This window comes from Heptranchias perlo, chromosome 1 (assembly GCF_035084215.1).
Source record: "Heptranchias perlo isolate sHepPer1 chromosome 1, sHepPer1.hap1, whole genome shotgun sequence".
NCBI lineage: Eukaryota > Metazoa > Chordata > Chondrichthyes > Hexanchiformes > Hexanchidae > Heptranchias > Heptranchias perlo.
Window position 1 is genome coordinate 75941439 of NC_090325.1, and position 22969 is coordinate 75964407.

At 46.2% G+C, this 22969-nt stretch overlaps 1 protein-coding gene across 6 annotated transcripts in view; it reads right to left on the minus strand.

The window, feature by feature from the left end:
• Positions 1-22969, minus strand: part of pcm1 (pericentriolar material 1) — a 155571-nt gene that overhangs the window by 119118 nt on the left and 13484 nt on the right. For 2 of the 6 annotated variants that reach the window (XM_067986856.1, XM_067986841.1), the window contains exons 3-9: positions 21224-21469; positions 19638-19904; positions 16070-16240; positions 10700-10816; positions 10231-10413; positions 6073-6250; positions 5521-5633 (exon numbers count right to left, since the gene is read on the minus strand). In XM_067986856.1, the coding sequence (XP_067842957.1) occupies positions 5521-5633; positions 6073-6250; positions 10231-10413; positions 10700-10816; positions 16070-16240; positions 19638-19904; positions 21224-21469 (1275 nt within the window). The remainder of the gene's footprint in view (positions 1-5520; positions 5634-6072; positions 6251-10230; positions 10414-10699; positions 10817-16069; positions 16241-19637; positions 19905-21223; positions 21470-22969) is intronic. The other 4 variants (XM_067986870.1, XM_067986867.1, XM_067986848.1 and 1 more) reach the window with 3 other exon arrangements.

The following is a 22969-nucleotide window of genomic DNA, read 5'->3' on the forward strand; positions in this document are numbered from 1 at the left end:
GCAGAGAAAAGGGGGCAGAGAAAAGGGGGGCAGAGAAAAGGGGGGCAGAGAAAAGGGGGGCAGAGAAAAGGGGGGCAGAGAAAAGGGGGGCAGGAGAAAAGGGGGGCAGAGAAAAGGGGGGCAGAGAAAAGGGGGGCAGAGAAAAGGGGGGCAGAGAAAAGGGGGGCAGAGAAAAGGGGGGCAGAGAAAAGGGGGGCAGAGAAAAGGGGGGCAGAGAAAAGGGGGGCAGAGAAAAGGGGGGGCAGAGAAAAGGGGGCAGAGAAAAGGGGGGCAGAGAAAAGGGGGGCAGAGAAAAGGGGGGCAGAGAAAAGGGGGGCAGAGAAAAGGGGGGCAGAGAAAAGGGGGGCAGAGAAAAGGGGGGCAGAGAAAAGGGGGGCAGAGAAAAGGGGGGCAGAGAAAAGGGGGGCAGAGAAAAGGGGGGCAGAGAAAAGGGGGGCAGAGAAAAGGGGGGCAGAGAAAAGGGGGGCAGAGAAAAGGGGGGCAGAGAAAAGGGGGGCAGAGAAAAGGGGGCAGAGAAAAGGGGGGCAGAGAAAAGGGGGGCAGAGAAAAGGGGGGCAGAGAAAAGGGGGGCAGAGAAAAGGGGGGCAGAGAAAAGGGGGGCAGAGAAAAGGGGGGCAGAGAAAAGGGGGGCAGAGAAAAGGGGGGCAGAGAAAAGGGGGGCAGAGAAAAGGGGGGCAGAGAAAAGGGGGGCAGAGAAAAGGGGGGCAGAGAAAAGGGGGGCAGAGAAAAGGGGGGCAGAGAAAAGGGGGGCAGAGAAAAGGGGGGCAGAGAAAAGGGGGGCAGAGAAAAGGGGGGCAGAGAAAAGGGGGGCAGAGAAAAGGGGGGCAGAGAAAAGGGGGGCAGAGAAAAGGGGGGCAGAGAAAAGGGGGGCAGAGAAAAGGGGGGCAGAGAAAAGGGGGGCAGAGAAAAGGGGGGCAGAGAAAAGGGGGGCAGAGAAAAGGGGGGCAGAGAAAAGGGGGGCAGAGAAAAGGGGGGGCAGAGAAAAGGGGGGCAGAGAAAAGGGGGGCAGAGAAAAGGGGGGCAGAGAAAAGGGGGGCAGAGAAAAGGGGGGCAGAGAAAGGGGGGCAGAGAAAAGGGGGGCAGAGAAAAGGGGGGCAGAGAAAAGGGGGCAGAGAAAAGGGGGGCAGAGAAAAGGGGGGCAGAGAAAAGGGGGGGCAGAGAAAAGGGGGGCAGAGAAAAGGGGGGCAGAGAAAAGGGGGGCAGAGAAAAGGGGGGCAGAGAAAAGGGGGGCAGAGAAAAGGGGGGCAGAGAAAAGGGGGGCAGAGAAAAGGGGGGCAGAGAAAAGGGGGGCAGAGAAAAGGGGGGCAGAGAAAAGGGGGGCAGAGAAAAGGGGGGCAGAGAAAAGGGGGGCAGAGAAAAGGGGGGCAGAGAAAAGGGGGGCAGAGAAAAGGGGGGCAGAGAAAAGGGGGGCAGAGAAAAGGGGGGCAGAGAAAAGGGGGGCAGAGAAAAGGGGGGCAGAGAAAAGGGGGGCAGAGAAAAGGGGGGCAGAGAAAAGGGGGGCAGAGAAAAGGGGGGCAGAGAAAAGGGGGGCAGAGAAAAAGGGGGGCAGAGAAAAGGGGGCAGAGAAAAGGGGGGCAGAGAAAAGGGGGGCAGAGAAAAGGGGGGCAGAGAAAAGGGGGGCAGAGAAAAGGGGGGCAGAGAAAAGGGGGGCAGAGAAAAGGGGGCAGAGAAAAGGGGGGCAGAGAAAAGGGGGGCAGAGAAAAGGGGGGCAGAGAAAAGGGGGGCAGAGAAAAGGGGGGCAGAGAAAAGGGGGGCAGAGAAAAGGGGGGCAGAGAAAAGGGGGGCAGAGAAAAGGGGGGCAGAGAAAAGGGGGGCAGAGAAAAGGGGGGCAGAGAAAAGGGGGGCAGAGAAAAGGGGGGCAGAGAAAAGGGGGGCAGAGAAAAGGGGGGCAGAGAAAAGGGGGGCAGAGAAAAGGGGGGCAGAGAAAAGGGGGGCAGAGAAAAGGGGGGCAGAGAAAAGGGGGGCAGAGAAAAGGGGGGCAGAGAAAAGGGGGGCAGAGAAAAGGGGGGCAGAGAAAAGGGGGGCAGAGAAAAGGGGGGCAGAGAAAAGGGGGGCAGAGAAAAGGGGGGCAGAGAAAAGGGGGGCAGAGAAAAGGGGGGCAGAGAAAAGGGGGGCAGAGAAAAGGGGGGCAGAGAAAAGGGGGGCAGAGAAAAGGGGGGCAGAGAAAAGGGGGCAGAGAAAAGGGGGGCAGAGAAAAGGGGGGCAGAGAAAAGGGGGGCAGAGAAAAGGGGGGCAGAGAAAAGGGGGGCAGAGAAAAGGGGGGCAGAGAAAAGGGGGGCAGAGAAAAGGGGGGCAGAGAAAAGGGGGGCAGAGAAAAGGGGGGCAGAGAAAAGGGGGGCAGAGAAAGGGGGGCAGAGAAAAGGGGGGCAGAGAAAAGGGGGGCAGAGAAAAGGGGGGCAGAGAAAAGGGGGGCAGAGAAAAGGGGGGCAGAGAAAAGGGGGGCAGAGAAAAGGGGGGCAGAGAAAAGGGGGGCAGAGAAAAGGGGGGCAGAGAAAAGGGGGGCAGAGAAAAGGGGGGCAGAGAAAAGGGGGGCAGAGAAAAGGGGGGGCAGAGAAAAGGGGGGCAGAGAAAAGGGGGGCAGAGAAAAGGGGGGCAGAGAAAAGGGGGGCAGAGAAAAGGGGGGCAGAGAAAAGGGGGGCAGAGAAAAGGGGGGCAGAGAAAAGGGGGGCAGAGAAAGGGGGGCAGAGAAAAGGGGGGCAGAGAAAGGGGGGCAGAGAAAAGGGGGGCAGAGAAAGGGGGGGCAGAGAAAGGGGGGGGCAGAGAAAGGGGGGCAGAGAAAGGGGGGGAGAGAAAGGGGGGGAGAGAAAGGGGGGGAGAGAAAGGGGGGGAGAGAAAGGGGGGAGAGAAAGGGGGGGGAGAAAGGGGGGGAGAGAAAGGGGGGGAGAGAAAGGGGGGGGAGAGAAAGGGGGGGGAGAGAAAGGGGGGGGAGAGAAAGGGGGGGAGAGAAAGGGGGGGGAGAGAAAGGGGGGGGGAGAGAAAGGGGGGGGAGAGAAAGGGGGGGAGAGAAAGGGGGGGGGAGAGAAAGGGGGGGGAGAAAAAGGGGGGGGAGAAAGGGGGGGGAGAAAAGGGGGGGGAGAAAAGGGGGGGGGAGAAAAGGGGGGGGAGAAAAGGGGGGGGAGAAAAGGGGGGGGGAGAAAAGGGGGGGGGGAGAAAAGGGGGGGGGAGAAAAAGGGGGGGGGAGAAAAAGGGGGGGGAGAGAAAGGGGGGGCGAGAGAAAGGGGGGGCGAGAGAAGAGAGGGGGGCGAGAGAAGGGGGCGAGAGAGGGAGAGAAAAGGGGGGGCGAGAGGGAGGAAAAGGGGGGGCGAGAGAGGGAGAGAAAAGGGGGGGCGAGAGAGGGAGAGAAAAGGGGGGGGCGAGAGAGGGAGAGAAAAGGGGGGGGCGAGAGAGGGAGAGAAAAGGGGGGGCGAGAGAGGGAGAGAAAAGGGGGGGCGAGAGAGGGAGAGAAAAGGGGGGGCGAGAGAGGGAGAGAAAAGGGGGGGCGAGAGAGGGAGAGAAAAGGGGGGGCGAGAGAGGGAGAGAAAAGGGGGGGCGAGAGAGGGAGAGAAAAGGGGGGGCGAGAGAGGGAGAGAAAAGGGGGGGCGAGAGAGGGAGAGAAAAGGGGGGGCGAGAGAGGGAGAGAAAAGGGGGGGGCGAGAGAGGGGAGAGAAAAGGGGGGGCGAGAGAGGGAGAGAAAAGGGGGGGGCGAGAGAGGGAGAGAAAAGGGGGGCGAGAGAGGGAGAGAAAAGGGGGGGCGAGAGAGGGAGAGAAAAGGGGGGGCGAGAGAGGGAGAGAAAAGGGGGGGCGAGAGAGGGAGAGAAAAGGGGGGGCGAGAGAGGGAGAGAAAAGGGGGGGCGAGAGAGGGAGAGAAAAGGGGGGGCGAGAGAGGGAGAGAAAAGGGGGGGCGAGAGAGGGAGAGAAAAGGGGGGGCGAGAGAGGGAGAGAAAAGGGGGGGCGAGAGAGGGAGAGAAAAGGGGGGGCGAGAGAGGGAGAGAAAAGGGGGGGCGAGAGAGAGGGAGAGAAAAGGGGGGGCGAGAGAGGGAGAGAAAAGTGGGGGGCGAGAGAGGGAGAGAAAAGTGGGGGCGAGAGAGGGAGAGAAAAGGGGGGGCGAGAGAGGGAGAGAAAAGGGGGGGCGAGAGAGGGAGAGAAAAGGGGGGGCGAGAGAGGGAGAGAAAAGGGGGGGCGAGAGAGGGAGAGAAAAGGGGGGGCGAGAGAGGGAGAGAAAAGGGGGGGCGAGAGAGGGAGAGAAAGGGGGGGCGAGAGAGGGAGAGAAAAGGGGGGGCGAGAGAGGGAGAGAAAAGGGGGGGCGAGAGAGGGAGAGAAAAGGGGGGGGCGAGAGAGGGAGAGAAAAGGGGGGGCGAGAGAGGGAGAGAAAAGGGGGGGCGAGAGAGGGAGAGAAAAGGGGGGGCGAGAGAGGGAGAGAAAAGGGGGGCGAGAGAGGGAGAGAAAAGGGGGGGCGAGAGAGGGAGAGAAAAGGGGGGGCGAGAGAGGGAGAGAAAAGGGGGGGCGAGAGAGGGAGAGAAAAGGGGGGGCGAGAGAGGGAGAGAAAAGGGGGGGGCGAGAGAGGGAGAGAAAAGGGGGGGCGAGAGAGGGAGAGAAAAGGGGGGGCGAGAGAGGGAGCGAAAAGGGGGGGCGAGAGAGGGAGAGAAAGGGGGGGCGAGAGAGGGAGAGAAAGGGGGGGCGAGAGAGGGAGAGAAAGGGGGGGCGAGAGAGGGAGAGAAAAGGGGGGCGAGAGAGGGAGAGAAAAGGGGGGCGAGAGAGGGAGAGAAAAGGGGGGCGAGAGAGGGAGAGAAAAGGGGGGCGAGAGAGGGAGAGAAAAGGGGGGCGAGAGAGGGAGAGAAAAGGGGGGCGAGAGAGGGAGAGAAAAGGGGGGCGAGAGAGGGAGAGAAAAAGGGGCGAGAGAGGGAGAGAAAAGGGGGGCGAGAGAGGGAGAGAAAAGGGGGGCGAGAGAGGGAGAGAAAAAGGGGCGAGAGGGGGAGAGAGAGAAAAAAAGGGGGATAGAGAAAATGGCACCTTATGGTTCCCCTCACCATCCTCTCCCCTTTCACTCTCATATCTGTTTCCCCTCCTGCTTCCCTCCTCTCCACAACCCTTCCCCAACTTCTCTTCTACTTCCCTCTCTTTCTTTCACCCTCTCATCTCCTCTACCGCTCCTGTCTCCTCCTGCCCTTCTCTCCACAACCCTTCCCTTTCCCCACTCCCTCTTCGCCTTCACATCCTGCCTCCTCCCCTTCCCGCTCATCCCTTTCCTCCTTTGTCCCTTCCTCTCTTCCCCTTTCCTTCTCTTCTGTTTTTCTCCTGTATCCTCTCCTGCCCATCTCCCTTCTTCCCTCCTCCGCTCTCCCATCCCCTCCCCTATCCACCACAACCCTCTTCCACTCTCCTTTCTGCCACGCCCCTCCTTTCTCCTTCCTTCAACAAATTATTGTTGGAGATCACAGGATAAAGCAGAGCACATATAATGGAGAAAACTGTTCACAAGTCTGATGCTGAAAGTTACAAAATGTACTTTTGGCAATGAGCACTCTTCATAATATTCTATACCTGAGAGTTCTGAAGCTGGTTGTGGAACCGCTGGATCAAATCATTTAGTTCCTCATTGAGTTCAGATGTTATACTTAGTCCCGAAACACTGCCAGTTGTCTCAGTTACAACTACTGGGGATAAGAAAAACATTGTTAGCAAAAATTGCCTAGTATAAAAGAACTCCTTTTCATTTGTGTGCTGTATTCTGCCTCAGACTCAGAGTAATGTTATAAGAAGTGAGGGCTCAACCCCATCCCGTTTCATTAGTTTCCTGTTCCCTTGTTTCAACCATTTGTTCGCCATATCATGGCATTGAGAGGGAACTCTGTGGGTTAGAGGTGACTCAGTTTTAAAAAAAGAGTATGACTACTTCAGTTACTATAATCCATTGGGCTTAATTATAAATCAACAAAATCACAAAATGTGATTAACAAAAAAGGCAAAAATCCTATGTAATAAAAACTGAATTTTACTTGTTCCATCAGCTGATTAGAAAACATGTCAAATAAAAGTTTTCACTACAGAACAAGTATACCAGCTAATGTACACTAATATTTATATTGGATATACCAGATTCATCCATTCCAACTATAGTCTGTTCTGCTTTGTGCTGTAGTGCTAGAAGTGCTGCCTGTCTTCCTTGAAGTGTCCTTAACTGTTCTTGTTGTTCTAACATTCTTTTCAGAAGTTCATGTTGCTTTTTCAGATTTTCCAACTCTTCTTTTGCATCTCGATGCTGATCATCGTCCTGTAAAAAAAATATGCAAATGTACAATTCAATATTACCGTTAAAAGGTAAGTTAAGCTTTAAGACACTCAAAACATTCACTAGCCAATGATCCATTTTATCTAATAACACGCTAGTCACAACTTGGAGGACTTCCAAATTTAAATTCAGATTAAACTGCTGTTGAGCACTGTAGCAGACTAGGTTCTTTTCCTGACATATATATAAGGAGCAGGGGTGAAGAGAAGGACAAAACACACCCAAACATCAACTTGGGATGGGACAGGTGGTACGTATGCTGCTTTATCTGTAAGGTTAGTATTCAGGACATACAGCTCATTTATCTATTTAAGCAGATGTATATGCTGTAAATTAAATTAACTACCTCATATAATCTTCGTTCTTCAAATAGAAGTATCCTGCATGTAAGTCATTTGTAGCCCAAGTTATCAGCAGGAAAAATTATGAGGGACATTGGCTCTAACATAGTATACTCTTCCCATCACATGTTACCTGGGCTGACATTTTTTAAAAAACAAACAAAATATCACCAAGTACAACTTCATAACAGAACTTATAATCAGTCCCCAAAGAAAGACTGGATGATCTTGGTATATTAAGGATGCTTTCGATTTAAGAATTAAGATGACCAACAAAATCTAGTTTTCTTCTATCAATGAAAAGGGTCCTTGCAATTAAAATGAAATAGCTGCAGAAAAAACAAACCTATTGAAATATGTAGACCCAGAGTTACAGTGGGAGAATGGGAAAACCCCTGTGGAACTCAGGGCCCTAGCCTTTGGCTGATGAATTTAACCAGTAATGCTCAGTAAATAAATATGGATGTTACTTGTAATAGTGGCCTTTTAGATGAAGTCCAAAGTAATCTTCATTTGTTCTGGACACAAAAAGCTGGTGAGCTTTGCAAATGCACTTGTTCTGTGAATTAAGTTCTGTCTGTAACTGAATTACAATTATATGACAGAACAAAGAAAGTATTCCCAATATAAACGGCATTCAGAGGTTACAAGCAGTAGGGCTGCTCAGTATTGATGACGAATTTGGTAACAATTGGGACACACAGCAGGTCTCTCCCTGTACAGCAGTGACCCGTGGAGCAACGTTCGGCACTATGTTGTCGGAGGACAACTGTATACAAAGCCTGTATAGGATTATCAAAATTACCACTGTGCTCTCCATCTTGATTTTCTATAATACCCTGGAATTGATGGAGATGAAGTAAACTCTTATTAAAAAAGATTTACTCCCCAAGAATGCCAGGCCATCGACCATTCATGCTGACCTGTCTGCTCTCAAACAATTCGTGAGGAGCTATATCATGTTTTTATGCAAACAGGTGCATCCCTTGGAAGATAAAATTCCTCCTGTTAATTTTAGCAAAGAAAGTCAGTGCAAGTACAAAACAGGATTATCAACCGCAGCAATTTCACCTCCTAGCTCTCGCAGCATGAGTTACCTCCAGGTGAAGCATTCAAGTTGGTGCATTTGTGTCCAAGTCAGAGTCAACTGTTGCACAGTCCATGTCTGCCAAGCACAGGTCTGAGATTCAGAGTAACGGAAGGACAACATGACAAAGATCAAAGTTAAGTACCTCATTTGATAACCAAATGAACTACTGTGATGCTGTCCATCAACAGGTGGATATGCTCAAGCTCTGATCCAGGACTGGAATCTAACATCTGCCATCTGGGTCTATTAATAGGTCATTTGGACTTCACATGAAATCAGCACTACGTCCAGAAACCTTGCATGTGGAATCCTAATATCAGGGAATCATTCATTAGGTTATGGATTTTTTTTTTGAGGGGGCAGGAGGGGCAGATGGGTGGGTTGCACTTCAAATCCACAGAACGTTCTGCTCCAATGCTCACCACTGAAGAACTAGAAGCAAAGCCCAATCTAACCAAACTGGATGAGAAATAACTGGAGATCTCAAAGACGCCCAAAAAACATTACAAAATGAATTCCATCATCCCACAAGAACACATAAATTGTGTTCATTAGATTTTGCTGCAATTTTCTACAGAGACTATAGGACACTTTGGCCAGTGAGGAAACAATATGTTGGTCTGGGAGCAATTCTCAGTGCAGTCTGAAAACAACCATGTACAAATGTTACAAATCTGAGCAACGAGGCAAATTTTATACCACTCAACTGTGCTACAACTCTGTTAAACTGCCAATTGCTTTTTTGTAATAAGTTCCACCATCTCAGACATTCAACTTAGTAATTCAAACAAGCAGAAATTAATACATTGTTTAACTCCCAGTTCAGTGATGTCAAGAGTCAGGTCAAAAACAGCAACCTGCTCATTTTATTTCACATCAGCACATTCCAAGATGGACTATGTTCGGCTTTGAGAAATCTAGACTAGTCTATCCATTGTAAAGAATGAACGAACAAAAAACCCGCCACGTACTCAACAACTCATCACAGGAACAACCAATGTGTTATTTCAAGTTTTTCCCCATTCAGATAGGTCCACTTATAAGAAACACTTTTTAAAATTCAAAATGATCTAAGCATTTTAGTTTAACATAGAATAAACAGGCCACCTATCTTGAGACGAGAGATTTACTGAAAAATTAAGTGCTCATAGATAAGCCCTAAAATTTGAGGCAATCCAGTTCTCTAATATTGGACTGCACAATATTAATTTTCACTTTTCAGATGACCAGCAAGTTATGAATCTTTGCCCATGAAGAACCATTAAGAGTTCCAGCAGCACAACAGTTTTCCAAGCTCCCAAGCCTGCTTATATATTTTTTTCACTTTTGAGAACATACAGTATGATGGCAGGTTACATTTTATATTTCAGCATGGTCTGTCTTCCTTTCTAACCCCATCTTTACTCCCTTCCTCATCTTCCCTCCATTTTTTTCAAACTTATTTGGTTTCCTATATATCCCAGTTAGTGGGCTTGATCTTAAAAAAGCTTTAGCACACTTCTGCTTTTCCATTCCAGAGGTGGCATGTACATTAAAAACTCGTTTTCAACTGGCTGAAAACGCTAACTATGCACTTTTGGGTGGCTGTGGCCCAGAAGTACAAAGGTCAACTTCTGTTTTTTTAAAAAAGAATCGAAACAATATCAAAGTTTCATCTGTCTTAGCACGCCCATCTAAATTGTGCCTAAATGAGATAACCCAGAGGTCACCACTCAGGTGTGAAGATTAACAATTTGCATCAAACCTATGCACAGTTGTTGATAAGGCAGTGTTTAAAGAGTGGGCAACTTCCAATGCGTTGGACTTCCTACTCCATAGCAAGTAACAAAAAAATTTCAACAGGCTGTATAGATTTAATCGCCTACACATGAACTCAGTTCTTTCTTTTCTACTTTGCTGCCAACAAATAGCTCCACTGGAAACCCCACATATGTCAATGTAGGTTACGCCTGAATACCTGTTGCATCAATTCAATAGCAGCTTTTACAAGCAGCATATTCAGATGCTCCTTGACTGGCTTAATCGCTGATGGGAATGGAAAGAAGGGAGACTACAGACTGAAACTAGCATCCTACCAGGCACAAGATCTTATCACAATACTTGAGGGAAGGGGGCAAAGGAGTACTTTAGTTGGCAGTACTCACATATATAACGATTTAGTCTTCCTTTTCAATAGAATACTGTACAATTTGTCATTGGTTATGTGGTTAAGACTTGAAAGTTTAGGCAAGTTTGTCAATTCCAAACAGGATTTCAAAATGAAGGTTGCATGATCGGTTTCATGCATCATATTTACCATGTAACCTTGGATCACGGCTGTGCTAAATACTTCTTCCACCACTCAAAATCCAAATCTTAAATCTAATTAATTCAGACATAATTGTAACATTCATTTTAACAATTGCCAAGATTCAAAAAGACTTAAGAAATAATGGGATCAGTTTAAAGTGAAAAAGGATGAGAAGAACAAAAGTTGGTTATAAGAGTTGAAATTGGTAATAGATTACAAGGACTATGCAATGAAATGGTACCTTGGAGGAAATTCCATGCTCCTTGCCATTAATCCCACTATGCCAGACTCTCCTGTCATTCAGACCAAGCCTGTCAGTTTCCCCTTTTGGAGTTGAAGTAACTGAAGAGCCCTGTGCTTGGGAGGCTGTATTTCCTAGCTTGTCCTCAATGCGGGGCCGAACTCTCAGACTACGAGATGCCTCCTTTATTAAACAGTTTAGTTAAGACATTTATGATTAAAATGCTAATGAAACCCAAGACAAACAGCTTTTAAACAAAAGTCTGTTCTAACTTTAATACCCTTCCTTTACAACAAAAGCAAAGTGTGAGGATAATATTCAGCACAATCTATGTCTCAATACTTAAATCCTAGTACCCAAACTTTTTCTGTCTAGAATAGAGTGTGCATCTCTATCATTTAAAGTCCATCTTATAAAACCAATTGTGTACTCAACATAGCACTTACATCTTATTCTACTTCCGGCTTACCGTTGCATCTGATGCCTCAGACTGAACATCTAGGTTTAGAGATGTGCTATCAGCTACAGAACCAGATCCCACAGCAGAGTCTGTTGTGCCAATTTCATCCTCTTCATTCTCTCTAGCCTGAAACATTATTTTTTAAATTAAAAAATAAATCAAGTCAGCAGAACATTATAAACAAAAACAATGGCTTTTTGAGTGCGTAATGGATATATATATATATATATATAGTGTAAAATGTAATCACTGGTTACAACAGAGTAAAAATCAAATTACCTGCAATTAGAACCAGAGATTTCCAACACAGAAAGCAGCCATTTGGCCACCATGCCTGTATCAGCTCTTTAGAGCAATCCAAAATGAATCCCACTGCCCCACTCTCTCAACCATTACCCTCTAGTTTCCTATGCTTCAAATATTTGGTATTCATATGGTTATGTTACTGGACTAGTAATCCAGAGGCCTGGACTAATAATCCGGAGTCATGAGTTCAAATCACGCCACAGCAGCTGGGGAATTTAAATTCAATTAATTAAATTCAATTAATTAAATAAATTCTGGAATTAAAATACTAGTATCAGTAATGGTAGCCATGAAACTACCGGATTGTCAGAAAAACCCATCTGGTTCACTAATGTCCTTCAGGGAAGGAAACCTGTCGTCCTCACCCGGTCTGGCCTATATGTGACTCCAGACCCACAGCAATGTGGTTGATTCTTAATTGCCCTCTGAAATGGCCGAGCAAGCCACTCAGTTGTACAATCTCGCTAAAAAAAGTCATAAGAAGAATAAAACCGGAGGGACCACCCAGCATCGGACACGACAAAGGCAAACCAAGCCCAGTCGACCCTGCAAAATCCTCCTCACTAACATATGGGGACTTGTGCCAAAATTGGGAGAGCTGTCCCACAGACTAGTCAAGCAACAACCTGACATAGCCATACTCACAGAATCATACCTTCCAGCCAACATCCCAGACTCTTCCATCACCATCCCTGGCGATGTCCTGTCCCACCGGCAGGGTAGACTGACCAGAGGTGGTGGTACAGTGATATACAGTCAGAAGGGAGTTGCCCTGGGAGTCCTAACATTGACTCTGGACCCCATGAAATCTCATGGCATCAGGTCAAACATGGGCAAGGAAACCTCCTGCTGATTACCACCTACCGCCCTCCTTCAGCTGATGAATCAGTCCTCCTCCGTGTTGAACACCACTTGGAGGAAGCACTGAGGGTAGCAAGGGTATAGAATGTACTCTGGGTGGGGGACTTAAATGTCCATCACCAAGAGTGGCTCGGTAGCACCACTACTGACCGAGCTGGCCGAGTCCTGAAGGACACAGCTGCCAGACTGGGCCTGCGGCAGGTGGTGAGCGAACCAACACGAGGGAAAAACTTACTTGACCAATCTACCTGTCGCAAAAGCATCTGTCCATGACAGTATTGGTAGGAGTGACCACCGCACAGTCCACATGGAGACGAAGTCCTGTCTTCGCATTGAGGACACCATCCAACGTGTTGTGTGGCACTATCACCATGCTAAATTGGAAAGATTCAGAACAGATCTGGCAGCTCAAAACTGGGCATCCATGAGGCGCTGTGAGCCATCAGCAGCAGCAGAATTGTATTCCAGCACAATCTGTAACCTCATGGCTCGGCATATTCCTCACTCTACCATAACCAACAAGCCAGGGGATCAACCCTGGTTCAATGAGGAGTGTAGAAGAGCATGCCAGAAGCAGCACCAGGCGTACCTAAAAATGAAGTGCCAACCTGGTGAAGCGACAACTCAGGACTACATGCATGCTAAACAGCTGAAGCAACATGCTATAGACAGAGCTAAGCAATTCCACAACCAACGGATCAGATCAAAGCTCTGCAGTTCTGCCACATTCAGTCGTGAATGGTGGTGGACAATTAAACAACTAATGGGAGGAGGAAGCTCTGTAAACATCCCCATCCTCAATGATGGCAGAGTCCAGACACATGAGTGCAAAAGACAAGGCTGAAGCGTTTGCAACCATCTTCAGCCAGAAGTGCCGAGTGGATGATCCATCTCGGCCTCCTCCCGATATCCCCACCATCACAGAAGCCAGTCTTCAACCAATTTGATTCGCTCCACGTGATATCAAGAAACGGCTGAGTGCACTGGATACAGCAAAGGCTATGGACCCCGACAACATCCTGGCTGTAGTGCTGAAGCCTTGTGCTCCCGAACTAGCTGCGCCTCTAGCCAAGCTGTTCCAGTACAGCTACAACACTGGCATCTACCCAACAATGTGGAAAATTGCCCAGGTCCACAAAAAGCAGGACAAATCGAATCCGGCCAATTACCACCCCATCAGTCTACTCTCAATCATCAGCAAAGTGATGGAAGGTGTGATCGACAGTGCTATCAAGCGGCACATACTCACCAATAACCTGCTCATTGATGCTCAGTTTGGGTTCTGCCAGGACCACTCGGCTCCAGACCTCATTATAGCCTTGGTCCAAACATGGACAAAAAAGCTGAATTCCAGAGGTGAGGTGAGTGTAACTGCCCTTGACATCAAGGCTGCATTTGACAGAGTGTGGCACCAAGGAGCCCTAGTAAAATTGAAGTCAATGGGAATCAGGGGGAAAACTCTCCAGTGGCTGGAGTCATACCAAGCACAAAGAAAGATAGTAGTGGTTGTTGGAGGCCAATCATCTCTGCCCCAGGACATTGTTGCAGGAGGTCCTCAGGGCAGTGTCCTAGGCCCAACCATCTTCAGCTGCTTCATCAATGACCTTCCCTCCATCATAAGGTCAGAAATGGGGATGTTCGCTGATGATTGCACAGTGTTCAGTTCCATTCGCAACCCCTCAAATAATGAAGCAGTCCGTGCCCGCATGCAGCAAGACCTGGACAACATCCAGGGTTGGGCTGATAAGTGGCAAGTAACATTCGCGCCAGACAGGTGCCAGGCAATGACCATCTCCAAAAAGGGAGAGTGTCCAACCACCTCCCATTGACATTCAACGGCATTACCATCACCAAATTCCCCACCATCAACATCCTGGGGGTCACCATTGACCAGAAAATTAACTGGACCAGCCATATAAATGCTGTGGCTACAAGAGCAGGTCAGAGGCTGGGTATTCTGCGGCGAGTGGCTCACCTCCTGACTCCCCAAAGCCTTTCCATCATCTACAAGGCACAAGTCAGGAGTGTGATGGAATACTCTCCACTTGCCTGGATGAGTGCAGCTCCAACAACACTCAAGAAGCTCGACACCATCCAGGACAAAGCAGCCCGCTTGATTGGCACCCCATCCACCACACTAAACATTCACTCCCTTCACCACCAGCGCACAGTGGCTGCAGTGTGTACCATCCACAGGATGCACTGCAACAACTCACCAAGGCTTCTTCGACAGCACCTCCCACACCCGCGACCTCTACCACCTAGAAGGACAAGAGCAGCAGGCACATGGGAACACCACCACCTGCACGTTCCCCTCCAAGTCACACACCATCCCAACTGGGAAATATATCGCCGTTCCTTCATCATCACTGGGTCAAAATTCTGGAACTCCCTTCCTAACAGCACTGTGGGAGAACCTTTACCACACGGTCTGCAGCAGTTCAAGGAGGCGGCTCACCACCACCTTCTCAAGGGCAATAAATGCTGGCCTCGCCAGCGACGCCCACATCCCATGAACGAATAATAAAAAAAATTATTCAATTTTCTCTTAAAAAGATGCAATGGTCTCTGCCTGAACCACTCCTTTTGGCATAGTGTTCCATGCTCCAACAACCCGCTTTGTCAAGAAATTTCTCCTAACCTCTCTCCGCACACTCAGAGTTAATTTTAAATCGATGACTCCTTGTCACAACCAAGGAAATAGTCTTTCTCTACTCCCTCCATCAAAACACTTCATCATTTTAAATCCCCTTTTAGCCTTCTCTGCTCCAGTGAAATAGACCCAGCATCTCAAGTCTATCCCCAAAACTTGTGTTTCTCATCCCTGGTGAAGTTACACTGTATGCACTCTAGGCCTTCAGTATCTTTTCTGTAATAGGGCACCCAAAATTACAAGCAGTATTCTAACCAATATTTTATATGAATGCATCATTACTCCTTTATTTATACCCTATGCCCGGACTTAAAAGACCCAAAATTCAACAGGTCTTTTTTATTGCTTTATCTACCTGCACTTACATTTTCATGCAATTATGCATTTGAACCCCTAAGTCTCTCTGTTCATCCACACCCTTGAGCATCTTTCTATTAAGTATATATTCACATTCCTTGTTTTTTCTCCCAAAATGTATAACCTCATACTTATACACATTAAATTGCATTTTCCACCTGTCTTCCAATTCCACTAATTTGCCTATGTCTTCCTTTGATAGTCCCCCTCACTGTTTTCTAAATCTCCGACGTTATACCCAAGTCTAAATCATCTACACATAAGAACAAAAGTAGACCCACCCTTCCTGGTACACCACTTGAAACGCTTCTCCAATCTGAACAACACTCATTCACCTTAACTCTGTTCCTTGCCCATCAACCAACTTTCTGTTACAGTTCCTCTTATACCAGAGGCCTAAATTTTTCGAACGAATCTCTTGAGACACCTAATGAAACACCTTCTGAAAATCTGTACACACTACATTTACCTTCAACTTGAAAAAAAAACTCTTAAATTTGTTAAACATGACTTGCCTTTGTGTTGGCTATCCTTGATTAATCTATACGTTTCTAAATGCTTACTAATTTTAATCAGAAATTATGGATTTGAAGAGTCTGCCCACAACTGACGTTAGACTAACTGCATTTATTTAATGTTCGGGTGCAATGTGCTCCACAGGCAAATTAGTATGTAGTTGTGACTTCTGTACTGTATTTAATGGATAACTGTACTATTATGTCATATAACTGTACTGTTGTGCCACAGAGAACAAAAGGTCCTCAGTTAGATCACTAATTTGTGCGAAGTTAGGTGATCTCAGCCAAGACTGAGGTGGGAGATCAGTGTTCCCATTCCTGAATGCTTTCCAGTAACATTAATTGGAACGCAGATGTGGATATCATCAGGCTTGGCTGAAATGTCCTCCACAGTCTAAGAGCCAGCTGAGAAGGTCTATATGCACACCACATCGTCAGCCACTTGGTTGGGATATGAGTTTCTTACATTTATGGAGCCATATCCAAGTATGAATCACCTCCTTCAGGACAGATAAACGGGGTGGTGGGATCGAGAGGAAAGCACCTACACATAAGGTGTGACTACGTACCCCCTGCATTGGATTTTATGGTATATGAAGTTAAACTGCACACATTATGCACATAAGCCTGGGACACCTATTCTTATTACAAATAATATAAATATCACAATGTTCCAAAACATACCAGCATCTTTTGCAAAAATGTCATGTAGGACTTCTCCTGTTCTTTTAGATGGTCTATCAGCTGAGACAAACGCTCGACATTAGCAGATCTTTCATTTTTCTCCATAAGGTCATCCCGCATAGAACGAGCCTTGCTGATGTAATCCCGAATCTGGATAAGTCTGCTTACAACCTATGTCAAAACAAATCATGGGACCCTAAAAAGGAGCTGTACAATTTCTGTTTAACTGTATGTTCAATGCATTATGAGGGCACTTTAAGATGCATTACAAAATTAGAGAATTATCTTAGCTGCCTGCTCCAGTGACCGTCAGTATGAGTGGCAGGTGTTAGTGAGCTTAACTGATAATTTTCACAATATTTCACATTACCTGAGGACAAGGTTAGTTTTAGTTTGACAAAGGCATTCAGCTGCAATCTGCATGGACACATGCAAAATGGTAGCAGTGATAGGAAGGAAATACTTTCCCACTTTCATTTTCAGAAATTATATTTAAAGAATGAACTTCCATTTATGTGGCACCTTTCACAATCTCAGGACCTCCCAAAGCGCTTCACAGCTAATGAAGTACTTTTGAAATGTAGTCACTGCTCTAATGTAGGGAAATGTGGCAACCAATTTGCAAACTACAATGTCCGACAAACAACAGTTAGATAAATGACCAGATAATTTATTTTTAGTGTTGTTGGTTGAGGGATAAATGTTGACCAAGACACCTGGAGATCTCCTTGCTCTTCTTTGAATAGTGCCGTGAGATATGTTACATCAGTTTAATGACTCATCTGAAACTACACCCGAGTGCAGCTCTCCCTCAGTACTGCACTCAAGCGTCAGCCCAGATTATGTAGTCAAGCCACGACCTTCTAACTTAGAGTTGTAAACAATTTTACAACACCAAGTTATAGTCCAGCAATTTTATTTTAAATTCACAAGCTTTCGGAGGCTACCTCCTTCCTCAGGTGAACGATGTGGAAAATGAGGTGACTTAGAGGTGAGAGTGCACTAAGGCAAGGCCAATCCCTACAAGTTAGGTTATACTGTGTAACCTACATACAAAAGTTCACAGGTATGGAATTCCTTGGTGGACTGTTTTCCTAATCTCTTAGCTCCGCCAGCTGTACTTAAAGTAGATAAGTCACCCGGTCCGGATGAGATGCATCCTAGGTTGCTAAAGGAAGTCAGGGTAGAAATTGCAGTGGCACTGGCCATAATCTTCCAAACATACGTAGATACGGGGGTGGTGCCAGAGGACTGGAGAATTGCAAATGTTATAACCTTGTTCAAAAAAGGTGCAAGGATAAACCCAGCAACTATAGGCCAGTCAGTTTAACCTCAGTGGTGGGGAAACTTTTCGAAACGATAATCCAAGACAGAATTAACAGTCACTTGGACGAGGGTGGATTGATTAGGGAAAGCCAGCATGGATTTGTTAAAGGCAAATCATGTTTAACTAACTTGATAGAGTTTTTTGATGAGGTAACAGAGAGGATAGACGAGGGAAATGCAGCTGATGTGGTGTATATGGATTTTCAAAAGGCGCTTGATAAAGTGCCGCATGGTAGGCTTATCAACAAGATTGCGGCCCATGGAATAAAGGGAGCAGTAGCAACATGGATACAGAATTAGCAAAGTGACAGGAAACAGAGAGTAGTGGTGAACGATTGTTTTTCGGACTGGAGAGAGGTGTACAGTGGTGTTCCCCAGGGGTCGGTGCTGGGACCACTGCTTTTCTTGATATATATTAACGACTTGGACTTGGGTGCACAGGGCACAATTTCAAAATTTGCAGATGACATAAAACAGTGAGGAGGATAGTGATCGACTTCAAGAGGATATAGACAGGCTGGTGGCGTGGGCAGACACGTGGCAGACGAAATTTAATGCAGAAAAATGCAAAGTGATACATTTCGGTAGGAAGAACGAGGAGAGGCCATGTAAACTTGAGGGCACAATTCTAAAAGGAACAGAGAGATCTGGGGGTATATGTGCACAAATCGTTGAAGGCGTCAGGACAGGTTGAGAAAGCGGTTAAAAAAGCATACTGGATCCTGGGCTTTATAAATTATTGTCAACCCCAGTCCATCACCGGCATCTCCACATCATTTATAAATTGAGGCATAGAGTACAAAAGTATGGAGTATTGTGTCCAGTTCTGGGCACTCCACTTTAGGAAAGATGTGAAGGCCTTAGAGAGGGTGCAGAAGAGATTTATTAGAATGATTCCAGGGATGAGGGACTTTAGTTACGTGGATAGACTGGAGAAGCTGGGGCTGTTCTTCTTGGAACAGAGACAGTTGCGAGGAGATTTGATAGAGGTATTCAGAATCATGAAGGGTCTAGACAGGGTTGATGGAGAGAAACTGTTCCCATAGGCAGAAGGGTCAAGGACCAGAAGACATAGATTTAAGGTGATTGACAAAAGAACCGAAGGTGAAAGAGGAAAAACTTTTTTTTACACAGCGAGTGGTTAGGATCTGGAATGCACTGCCCGAAGGGATGGTGGAGGCAGATTCAATCATGGCCTTCAAAAGGGAACTGGATAAGTACTTGAAAGGAAAAAAATTGCAGGGCTACAGGGATTGGGGGGTGGGGGGGAGAAAAAGAGTGGGACGAGCTGGATTGCTTTTGCATAGAGCTGGCACCGACTAGATGGGCCGAATGGCCGCCTTCTGTGCTGTAACCTTTCTATGATTCTTAGCCTATCTAAAATAAAGTGAATGAACAAATGAAAATATAGAAGTATTCTGTATGACCACATGAACCCATTGGCGATACTTAGCAGTCTATAACCAGTTCTTTGTGACATCATAATTATTAAAATCAATTGCAACAAAGCAAATTTTTGATACACAAATGTCAACGGTTGAGCCAATACAATATGACTTTGGGGCCATTCATTAACAGATAGGATATTAGCAGAAATGCAGGCTACAGCTTAGATAGTACTTAATACATAGAAAGATTTTAATGGGCCAATGCTTCACACATTCATAACCCATTCCCATCTCAATATATTAATTGAGGCACCAAACTACTAAAACAAACGAGTTAACCCCTATGCTCAAATACCAGAGAGAGGAATGTCTTAGAAACAGGTTACCCGTTTGCCCTCTAATATGGACAGCAGTAACTTGAAGGCATATATGGCTGAAGGAAACCAGCAACATTCACAGTTAGGGTAAATACATGACCGGCATACACAATTACAGCTCAATAATTTTCTATTACCCAGCATCTATTTATAAATAAAAGTTTCAGAAGGTTAAATTTATGTTTCACTTTGTCAAACTGAGTCCAGAAACCTCTGTTGAGATATTCATATGAAATGGGTTAATTGAGACAGTGGACAGAGGAATGTTGTGCATGTCCATTAAGGGTTCGTCTACTCATATCACTAACTCACCCAATTTTCAACAGGCCAGCTAGTTAAGACTTAATACCTATGGAATTTGTCCTCAAATACTAAATTACTTTTCAATCCCTTTTTCCTCCCTCTAAACCAATAAGTGTTGGTTGGTTTATTTCATTAACCATCAAAATAATAAAACTTGAAATATATGTATCTTACCTGACTACTCTCTATTTCAGATTCGCCTCGGTCATCTCCAAGCGAGACCTGATCACTTTGCAATGAATCTTTGCTTATGGAGGCAAACAAATCCACCCTTGGAGTAGACAGCTTTGTTTCTCTCCTTTGTGGATTTAAGTCAGGTTCCTTGCTTTTGTTGCTGTTGATTTGCTGCTGGAGAAAGTTGAACGGCTTCCTATTTTCAACAGGCGGACGTTGGTTGTTAGCAGCTGTGGCTCTGCCATGAGAATCACTCCCAATGCTCCGCTAACCAACAAACATCGCAATGTTTAATGGAAAAGAGCAATATTTTAATGTATTACTGTACTCTGGTCTTTTCATTTAGACACAACAAACCATTATTTTGATCATCAGGTGTGAATAATCAAGTTTTCAGTTACAATTATTCAACTTCCTGGTGAAGTGCACAATTAACTGAACACTGAATTAACCCCAACAAAATACAGCCTGTACAGTCCTGTTAACTCTCCAATTAATAACACTAAAATCTAACATACATTTTAATATTTTATTTTTGTCCTAGCAGTCTTGTAAAAATAAGATCTCAAGAACAAACAGGCATCTGGCATTCTACAGTTCTAGTGGCAAGTTTACAAAAGCACAGGCTTCCCTCCTCCAATTAGCTCCTGTTTGTAAATGACATTTGGGATTTCAGTTTCTTCTCCTCCAAACCACAATTTACATTTGGACTGCAGTGCTGGCAACAATATACAAGACCACAGTCAGCAAATGTACAGAAACTATATTTTGTTCACTGGCGAGATTCTAAAATTCATCTTGGAAATTTTCAAAAGTGTCGCGCTCCTCGCAGAGCTTCATGTCGGCAGTGCATATCAGGTATCGTGATGCTGAGGTCAGTATACCTCGCAAAGCTTTCTGTACATTTAATGAAATTCCTTTAAGCCCCTTTGACCTCCAGACCCAATTTCCCAATAGGTACTTCTGGTATACAAAGCTCTGCTAGGATCACAAATTCATAAAATATACTATTATAAAAATACAAAAGGCAATCCTTCGAACTCTGGATGCCGTGAAAAGTGTGAACCAAGTTGTTCAAACATCAGCCAAATACACAGCAGTTCCCAGCCTGTTTCAGATACCTTCTGATGAGCACATATGGCTGGAAAAAGATATTGACCTATTGGATTTCCATTTGGTAATATCAACTCAGTGGCCTCTACAGCTCGAGAGGGTTTAGAATGGCACGTCTCTACTTTCCAGCTAAAACAAAAACAATTTTTAATAAAGTAGAGCAGGAATAATGTACTGGATTAAATGTTATCAAGTACCATAACCATATGCTTGCCTGGTCTCATGCAAGGTAAAATGCAACAGGAGACTGACAACAGCATCACAATTGCAGTATTCAAGCACCACTCTCTGCACTCTCCCCATCCCCTCCCTTCCCTCAGCACCTTTCCTTACTTAAGCACAGCAATGTCTGTACATTAGAAAGCTTGTAACCTGGTCTTATGATAAATGCAGTTTACCTAATATTTTGAAAAAAGGTTAATGAAAATGATTGCTAAAATAAATCTCAGGCAAAATTTAACATATTTACCTACCTCATCTAAATCACTGAAGTTTATGCGCTGCTTCAGCCTCTCAAGCTCTGCAGAGTCTGGAACAGAGAAATGAGACGTATGCTTTGTGGGAGGATAACTCTTGGGGGGTTTCGTCCTTCTGCGCCCAACCCCAGGGGAGGATTCAGGGGAGATGTCATTTGTAAGTCGGCTCTCGCTTCCTGCACTTAACTTTTTCTTGTTCTTCTCAGATGATCTGTTAGCCTTCTTATACTGAAGACTCCAATCCTGCGAAGAAAAGTAGTACATATGTTCCATGCCTATTGCAACACAATGGCTTTTTAACTGCTTACGTTACATAAAGACCATTAATCTATCTATAATATTGAATTTCATACATAGGGGATGCATTTTATTGAAACTCAAGTAGTTGCTGTACCCATTACCTACAGCATCACGAATGCATTCAGAGAACTTCACTTGCCCTGACTTCCTATGAGCAATAAGAGATCCACTAGTATTTACACTAAGCATGTACATCACAAAACATTAATAAAAATTCACAAAATGGTTGCAAGCACTTGGTATTTTGTGTATGAAAAAGTAGACAACGGTTTTTATAAAGCGTAAGACAGTCGAAAAGCTGAAACAGATCAATGTTCCCTTTTCAACAGAGTACACACTGCAATGTTAGTTTGTACATAGTGAAGCAACAAATCATCGATCATATTAAAAATTATATCTCAGGAAGGAAAGATTGAGTGAGGGAATGGTAGAGATATTAAATAAATACTTTGCCTCAGTTTTCACAGAAGAGGAGAATATTGGCGTTGCAGAACCAACAGAGGTGGGTACAGAACAATCAGTAAAGGTTCCTATACGAAGAGAAATAGCCCTAAAAGAAGTTTCTCAAATTTAAAATAGACAAATAAAGTACAGGAAGGGGAACATGTGACTGTAAGGCAGCAAGGTAAGAGGAACCAAGGGGAGACAGAGAAGGAGGTCCTGCAGATACTGGTCCTGTCTAGCAGGTACAACGTACTTGCTACCTGTGAAGATACTGATGCAGGCTGCGGGTGGACAGCCGGAATGCTAACCATGGTAGTGTAGAGCAGGAGGCAGTCCAAGGGGGCAGGGTGGGTGGGGGTGCGGAGATTGGAATAGAAAGGTTGTAGTCATACCGGATTCGATAATTAGGGGGACAGATAGCGTCCTCTGCAGTCGCGACCGAGTCCCCAGAAGGGTGTGCTGCCTAACTGGTGCAAAGGTAAAGGATATCTCGGAGCAACTGGAGAGGAACTTGGAAAGGGAGGGGGCAGATCCAGTTGTCGTAGTCCATGTTGGGACCAATGACACGGGAGAAAAGGGAGGAGTTCCTGCTAAGGCAATATCAAAAGTTAGGAACTAAATTAAAAAACAGGACCACACGGGTGGTAATCTCGGAATTACTTCCCGAACCACATGCTAATTGGCATAAGGATAGGGAGATCAAGAAGGTGTATGCGTGACTGAAAGACTGGTGTGGGAAGGAGGCGTTCCATTTTATGGCACACTGGCACCAGTACTGGGACAGGAAGGAGCTGTACCGCTGAGACGGGCTCCACCTGAACCGGAATGGGACCAGTGGCCTAGCGGAAAGGATAAATAGGGCTGTCAATAGAACTTTAAACTAGTAAGACAGGGGAGGGATCTGGTGAAGTCTGAAAATAAAAGAAATAAGACAGGAGAGTAAAGGTCAGGCCAAGGTAAGGAATAAGGGTAACAAACGGTCACGGAACAAATACAGTT